The sequence below is a fragment of the Rutidosis leptorrhynchoides genome, chromosome 2 (assembly GCF_046630445.1).
Source record: "Rutidosis leptorrhynchoides isolate AG116_Rl617_1_P2 chromosome 2, CSIRO_AGI_Rlap_v1, whole genome shotgun sequence".
Classification (NCBI taxonomy): domain Eukaryota; kingdom Viridiplantae; phylum Streptophyta; class Magnoliopsida; order Asterales; family Asteraceae; genus Rutidosis; species Rutidosis leptorrhynchoides.
The window spans coordinates 45,665,748-45,674,012 of record NC_092334.1 but is presented as its reverse complement, the minus strand read 5'-3'; the positions used below and the strand labels follow the sequence as shown (position 1 = coordinate 45,674,012).

General features: G+C 32.4%; 1 protein-coding gene across 1 annotated transcript; it reads right to left on the bottom strand.

Moving 5' to 3' along the window:
• Positions 1-2,504: 2,504 nt before the first annotated feature.
• On the bottom strand, positions 2,505-7,680 carry LOC139890811 (uncharacterized). Its single transcript, XM_071873727.1, has 9 exons — positions 7,554-7,680; positions 6,941-6,998; positions 6,574-6,623; positions 6,154-6,289; positions 5,170-5,561; positions 3,903-4,328; positions 3,317-3,529; positions 3,066-3,212; positions 2,505-2,907 (listed from the first exon to the last, which is right to left on the bottom strand). The coding sequence occupies exons 2-9, from the start codon at positions 6,966-6,968 to the stop codon at positions 2,779-2,781; spliced, it is 1,521 nt and encodes a 506-aa protein (XP_071729828.1). The 5' UTR covers positions 6,969-6,998; positions 7,554-7,680; the 3' UTR covers positions 2,505-2,778.
• Between the last annotated feature and the right edge of the window lie 585 nt (positions 7,681-8,265).

Below are 8,265 nucleotides of genomic sequence, written 5' to 3'. Positions count from 1 at the left end.
AAATTAGCGAGATATATATATATATATATATATATATATATATATATAGGGGCAGGATCAATGGAGAAGTAACCAATCGGGGGGGAAGCGGGGGGAAGCAAAAAAAAAAATTTGAAATTTTTTTTTTTCGGCATCAAGATCACACGAAAATATGAACATTTAGAAGAGACACTTCGTGATAAATGTTATTATTTAGTTAGGCAGGAAAACGATCGACAAAAATAACATTCAAGATAATATTGTTCGTGAAGAATATGAACGTTTTTTTTCATGTTTTGTGAAGTAAAATTTAGCCCGATTTAGAGTTTAGGGTTTAGGGTTTGGTGTTTTGGGTTTATTCCATAAATCCAAAACACCAAACCCTAAACCCTAAACCCTAAACCCTAAACTCTAAACCGTTCGTGTTAAAAACTCAATCTAAATCCTAAATCTAAACCCTAAATTTCTAAACCCTAATATCTAAACCCTATAAACCCTAATATCTAAACCCTAATATCTAAACCCTAATATCTAAACCCCAATAGCTAAAACCTCAAAATACGTTCGAAAAACACGATAATTGTTATATATTACTTATTCGAGCGTTTTCCCGTCAAAATAAAAATATTTATCACAAAGTGTCTCTACTAAATGTTCATATTTTCATCTCATCTATAATGTTCGTGAACAAAGTTTTTTCAAAAAAAAAAAATAAAAATAAAAATTTGCTTCCCCCCGAATGGTTACTTCCCTCTTGATCCTACCACTATATATATATATATATATATATATATATATATATATATATATATATATATATATATATAGGGGCAGGATCAATGGGAAGTAACCAATCGGGGGAAGCAAAAAAAAAAAAAAAATCGTATTTTTTGGAATTTTTTTTCCGGTATCAAGATCACACGAAAATATGAACATTTAGAAGAGACACTTCGTGATGAATGTTATTATTTAAGCGGGAAAACGATCGACAAAAATAACATTCAAGATAATATTGTTCGTGAAGAATATGAACGTTTTTTTTTTTTTTTCATGTTTTGTGAAATAAAATTTAGCCCGATTTAGAGTTTAGTGTTTAGGGTTTGGTGTTTGGGTCGTGTTAAAAACTCAATCTAAATCCTAAATCTAAACCCTAAACCCTAAATTTCTAAACGCTAATATCTAAACCCTAATATCTAAACCTCAATAGCTAAAACCTCAAAATACGCTCGGAAAACACGATAATTGTTATATATTACTTCTTCGAGCGTTTTCCCGCCAAAATAAAAACATTTATCACAAAGTGTCTCTACTAAATGTTCATATTTTCATCCCATCTATAATGTTCGTGAACAAAGTTTTTTTAAAAAACGAAAAGAAAAAAAAGTTTTTGATTCCCCCCACTTCCCCCGATTGGTTACTCCCCTCTTGATCCTACCACTATATATATATATATACATATACATATATATACATTCTAAAGATCGGGTACCATCAGGGCCGTGTTTGCTAGTGGGCTAAGTGGACAACGCCCCAAGGCACCATCAGGGATAAGGGGCACCATTTTCAAATAGCCCATATAGTATACTAGGTTCATTACTATGTGCAACTATAATATTAATAATGATCATCATTTAGTCCGAAAAAATATATACAATCAGTTAATCGGCCCAAAAGTTTACAAACTGATTTTTTTTAAACAACACCAACATCAATGTCATTTGGTTGTAAACTAACTCTAACAAATTAGGAGTTCCTCATATTGTAAAATTTGCATTTAATAATAAAAATCGACATGGGGATGAGTCGCATAGCTTGACTAAGCTCCAACCTCAAAAATTTAATGTTATTTGTTTAAAAGGGGGCGTTTTTTCCCGACTCGCCCAGGGCATCAGATTACATAGGAACGGCCCTGGGTACCATTATGCATCCATGAGTTTCTAAAAAAAGTGTGTATATATGTGTTTTCACTAATATAATTTTCATGAATATCATATAACACAAATAAAAATATATTCATTCAAATTTGACAAAGAGAACACTGAAAAGTCAATAATGAACACTTATAGTGGGACGGAAGATGTACTTTAATTTTGTTCAAATACAAGTAGTATTTAACCAAAGGTCGAGCTCATCGATTTTAAAGAAGTGAGTTCGAGTTTTGTCGTGGACAAATAGAGAGTGTGTTTTTGCTGTTAAAAAAAAATATAATAGTAATTAGCTTCTTAACCCTTTTCAATAATTATGAAACATATTAATTTAAATAACCTACAAAATTATTTTCAAATAATTATAATTTATTTATTTTAGCATTCTCTAGTTCTAAAAATGTAGAACAATGGTTTGAACTTTAGAACATTCAGCTTTAGATTCACTTCACTTCCATTTGCAAGATTCACCTCAAAACAAGGTTGATTTCACGCATAAACAAATATTTCATTTACACGATGACATTCCATTTAGTTACGTGCAGCATGGGTTGACAACAGTTTCACTACATGCATCATAAGTAAAGCATCCCACTAAAGAGCATTGATAACCATAGAAATGATCCATCATAAAAGGATTGTTACTATTAACCTTTTTAATTTTGACATAGGAAGTCATAACCCATTACACATACCATCACAAGTAACCAAAAGGAGTTTAATTACCAGGGAGCAGTATACCAAAACCTGATACTGTACCTTTTTTTTCATACTATCTGACCAAAAAAATCACAAAAGGCAATCGAGTTTTAAAAGAAGCGTAACAAATTCATTAAGATCCTACAATCTACACAAACCAAACAACATGATATGCCTATGTTGAAGGCTTGTCTTTTGGCATGTCTGTATTCAGAGTCAGATTTCTCGTAAGGTTGATCAGAGACGAAGCTGGATCCAAAGAGCCTTTTGTGCTCATACATCCTTCTCCTAATTTTGAATTCTTCTGCAAATACAAAAATTCAAAATTTAAAAGATAAAGGGAGTACCAGTAAAATAAAGACATGAATAGCAGCAACAGGGCCAAAATGAATATTTAATAAATAAAACCTCCCAAGCATTTTATACGAAAGGATATAATATAAGCAATTTCAGAAAGTGCACCTCAGTTTGGAAAGCAAGTTTGCTGATCCTTCGGGCTTTAAGCGACTTCTCACGATCCTCATAAAAGCTCAAGTCATCAAGCAATGATGCCTTTGAGGGATGACTCTTAAAAATGTCGAGCATCTCTAAACCCTGCTGTAATCCAACCTGAACATAAAAAGAACCCCAGATATGACACACCTATTTTTCTAATAATTATAAAATATAATATAATTATACAAATAATAAACAAAGGTTCATGATAAAGATACCTCTTGGGTGTCCCTGGTGTATGTAACAGGGCGATTATCATTATTTTCAAGTATAATATGTCTCAACTGTGAGTTGGGTATGTCTTTAATGATATGCCACTTCACTGGGAAAAAGCCACTCCATTTATCAAGCTGCCAAAAATCCATATCTTTTTCATAAACAACTGACCCTGTCATTTCAGCCACACCCACAAACTGTCCGCTCCCATTCACCTGCATAATCTCAACCGTCACATTACATACAATGGAGAAAACACAGCTCGATACAACTCAACTAAATATAAATGGGTTAATTCCAGTTATGTTTTATCTCTATTAGCCAACATAAAACAGACAAAACGGGTCGGAAGTCAATTAAACTGTATTTTTTATGCATAATAATATCTAAATCAGGATACTTTAGAAAAAAATGATCTTTTATTGAAATGTAGATAATTCGTGTGTTCTTATTTAACACTTTTTGATAAAAAGTAATATGGAACTTAAATGCAAAATCCGTTTTCATTCGCAACCTGTTCTGATCCATTTTGACAAGCCATTCAATCAGTCCAACCCACCCATTTTGCCACCTCCAACATTCACTTACTGAGAAGAAGAGAAAAACTGGGCATTTTGACCCTGTCTCTTTAACTTTTTCTTCAGCCTCACGGTAAGCATCGTCTAACTTCTTGTTCCCATTTGGAGTACTGGACCAAACATCATATTTGACACACTTGTGAACATCATCTTCACTGTAAGATTTAATAATGTAGAACTTAGCTTGTTCGTATTTTGTCTGAAACCCATCAAGATTATATCGATCACTTTTAGTGGAACTCTCAGACTCTCCATTGTTGAAAATGCTGGTTTGAGCCCTGGGACCACACGTTAGTTCGTCAGATTCTTTCAATTTGGGCGATTGGATCACCGAATAGTTTGCAAAAAGGCCTTGGTTTTTGTAAGCAAGTGACGACAAGTTAGAACATGGTTGATAGCAACTTGAAGCACCACCAGAGCGGCTAGCAGCACCCAACTACAACAAATAAGAAACTCAAGATTTGGCATTTTATCAAAAAAAAATATAATCAGCCATACATATACATATGATTATTGTATTTTTGCACCATTTTATACCACAATTGTGTAACAACTGTTTGTGTAATTCAGATAGTCTAATCACTTTCAAAAATGCATAACAAAACATGTATAAATTTTGACCGAGTTGTCCCCATATGCATCTTTTTTTTTTTTTTCCTGATAGATTCCAAAACAAATCTACCTATTTGCCCACAAGATATGTGTTACATTAATTTTAGACATACCTGGCAATCAAGACCCATGCACCAAAAATTGGGTTCATTGGGTCAACCATTTGGGTCCATTGGCTCTCGAAAAAGCAAAGGGAATGGGTCCAATATGGACCCATCTTTAGTCCTTCGATATGTTAGAAGGTCCATATAGACCCGTTGAAACCCATTTCCAACCCATTTACGAGAAAATTAAAGAACTAAATAAATAAATAAAAAACATAGAAAACTAGAAAATTTTAAAAAATAATAAATAATATTAACAAATATAATTTAAATTTATTTTTTCAAAAAGTAAACTTTTTTTAAAAACGTAGTAAAAAATAACAAAAATTCTAAAAATTAAAAATTTTAAAAAAAAAATTTTAAAAAATTGTAAGAAAATGGGACCCGACTGTTTGAATTTTAAGACCCGTCCAACCCATGAACCATTTTGACCCAAACCCATTTGGATCTCAACCCAACCCAACCCGTTTTCCAGACTTAGTTTTAGTCCATGAACTTTATTTTGTATTATCAAGATCACTCCTGGATGAAAGAATTATAATGGAAAATAAGAAAACAAACCTTGTTCAGAGAAGAGATATGTGGAGACTGCAGACCCAACCGAGAGATATTAAAAGTTGATTCTTGTGACTGCATGTCAAATTGGTAATTTGGGTATCCTTCATTAGATATAGTCATCATGCTTTTTCGGGAGTTAACACCATTCGGGTTTGATGAACCATTAGAACCGGTACCAGATCTCACCCCCCAATACGTAGGATTTTGGTATATTGCATCATTGGTATAAGCAGAAGATGAAAGATGGGGATTTTGCCCATCAACACCTAAGAAAGTTTGTGAACCATATGGATTGCAGCCAGACATATAATAAAGTGAAGCCTCATCCATGTAGGAGGGCCCACCATAACTTGAATGGCAAGAGCCATCTGACTGATGGTAGGTCCCGTTAAGTCCTGTAACAAAAATGTAAGAGCTTACTTTTTGAATTACCAACAATACTAAAGGTCGCTACTTTGATCCATTTTGCGTGTGACTAGGTCAATCTGAGTTGTCTTCTATTTCAGACCGTTACAATATAAATTTTATCTAAAAGGTGGATCGAATTAAACTAGCACGGGTAAGAGTGATTAAAAGTCTCCCATAACATGTTTATTATTGCACACAACTTCCGAACACGTACATTCAATTATATATATAAAAAATTTAATCATATATAGAACATTCATTATTCACACAACAATTTTAGAAAAATGAAAAAATGTGTTAAAAGCTTGACAAGGCCCGTTTCTACCCGTAGTCAATAATGAGATCAATCAAGCCAAACCCATTTTGAGTCATTACCAGCAGACCAGACCCACCCATCTTGCCACATCTGTGGCTCTACATAAAACAGATGCAACATTCCAATAGCAACAAACTCAACAATATCCTAAGACATATTCTCGACATAAAATATATTATTATGAGCATATCGAATCACCAATACTTATATTATGAGCTGTGGCTGGTCATATAAGATGATAGATGCATAACATAAATTTGAACCTGGAAAATGATGATCATAACATGTTGTTGAAGGATAACGAACACTATGCTTGCCAGCCCCGCTATTAACCGAAGACGCTACATTCGCCGAATACGGTAAATTCATATCCGAAGGTATGCCAGCTCCTCCAGAGATCTAAACAATAAAAGTTAGAACCAAATACCAAATGAGTTAAACTACATATATAGTAACAAAATGTTGGTTTTCTAAGCCTACAATGATAAAGCTACTAAAAAAACATGTACTACTCGATACACGTAAATTTTGTTCTTTTATTAGTTTCAAATATATACTAATTCTGATTCTGATATATGCATTTGTTCACCAAATTTAAATCTACAACCACAACGATTGTTATCAACTCGAAAACGCAGAAACAGAACCGCGATGTTACCATCAACTTAGAAAACTTGACATACCACATTTTGAGCTGTCAAGTAAGCACAAGCATCAGACTTCAGTCCTGGAGCTGACATTCACGTTAAGTAGTAACCAAACTGTTGATTTATTGATATATTTCAAAAATCATAATCATAACAGAGTTTGAAATTAATATCCAACTATGAAAAACTCAATAAATTATTTCTTTAAATTACTCCATCCCCTTTATGCTACTAATAATATAATAAGTGACTAAGGGTGTATTTGGCGCGTAGCTTATTGGAGCTTATGGAAGCTTATGAAAGCTTGAGCTTATGATTTTAATAAGCTCCAAGTCATAAGCTTCGTTTGGTAGACAAAAAAAGTAGAGCTTCATATAAAAGAAAAACACCAGAAAAAGGATACAATTGGCAAGTCTTTTATCCCCGGGCATTCTAAATCTTCAGGAAATAATTATAATTACCTGCAACAAGTAACCAACTATCATCCAAGCTTTAATTAATAGAGGTTAAACTCGCATCAAATTGCTAATCATTAACAATTTTTTTTCTAAGGGAAATTTAATTTATACCAAAGTCGTTATCATTTTATTCTCTGCGAATATGTGACAGCTCAGTTATTTCATAATAATACCATACAAAAATCAAAACAACAATAGGATATCTAAAAAATGATTCTTCCTGTGTGGATATAAACTCAAGATTCTGTTAACTCAAAGGGAAAAAAAAAAGATCATCATCTGTGAGTGAAATTTTGTAAAAAAATAAAATAAAAAATTATTCCTATGAATACAATTAATCATTTTTATTTTATCGTCACCTCAGAAGTATCCAGAACGAAATTATCAACTAATATAAAAAAGTTATATTAAAGGGTAAAATTAAACATAAAAGGGAGGACTATTCTAGGGTTTGTAAGATGAATAACTAATAAGACAAATGCAACGAAAATTATGAACATCAATGCAATAAATTAGACGGAAACTGAACTAGAAACGCGATCGGAGATGATAAATTACCGGAACGGTAACCGAAGCGGTGAACGGTTTTCGTAGGTAAACCGGGTTTAGTGAAAAGACGAAAGCGGTTTTTAGGAGAGAAGGGCGGTGAAGGGAAGAAAGGTGTGAGGGAGTGAGTGCGTGCGTGTGTGAAATTACAGAAGGTACAGAAAGTGCGTGAGTTTAGTGTCTATGTATGCATGTATCTATAGGTGGGACCCATTTAGAAGATTGAAATGGAGAAACGATCTTACGGTTGTTATTTGGTTTGTGGGTTTAAGAGGGAATTTATTTGGACCATCAGATGGATGCTTCATCTGTTTTGTCTTTATCTGCTTTCTGTTCACCGGCTTATCTATAGTTTCTATTAAAATCTTAAAATGATATGTATTTATTAGGCTAATTTCTTTGTCAATAAAAAATTAAAAATAAAAAAAATTAAGAATGGTAGGTAATGTCATTAATTTAAATATTTTGAATTAAAAATAAATCTTATTAACTAATTATTATTATTAAATCTTATTAATAATTATTTTAATTATTAAAATTAAATAATTTTGAATTATTTTAATTAATTATTTTGAATTGAGTAAGAAAATGTATAAAAGCTAGGCAGAAGGAAACCAATTCTAAATTTATATTTTAATTTACACTTTTAAAATAAAATGACAATCGATATTATCTCTTATGATTGAATGTGGATTGTTTAATATGCATTTTAGGTGTTTGATGA

Coding starts and splice junctions, on each gene's coding strand:
- LOC139890811 (XM_071873727.1), bottom strand. CDS start 6,968: ATGCCCGGGGATAAAAGACTTGCCAATT. Junction 6,624..6,940: donor GGATAAAAGACTTGCCAATT/GTATCCTTTTTC, acceptor CGTGAATGTCAG/CTCCAGGACTGAAGTCTGAT. Junction 2,908..3,065: donor AACTTGCTTTCCAAACTGAG/GTGCACTTTCTG, acceptor TTGTATTTGCAG/AAGAATTCAAAATTAGGAGA.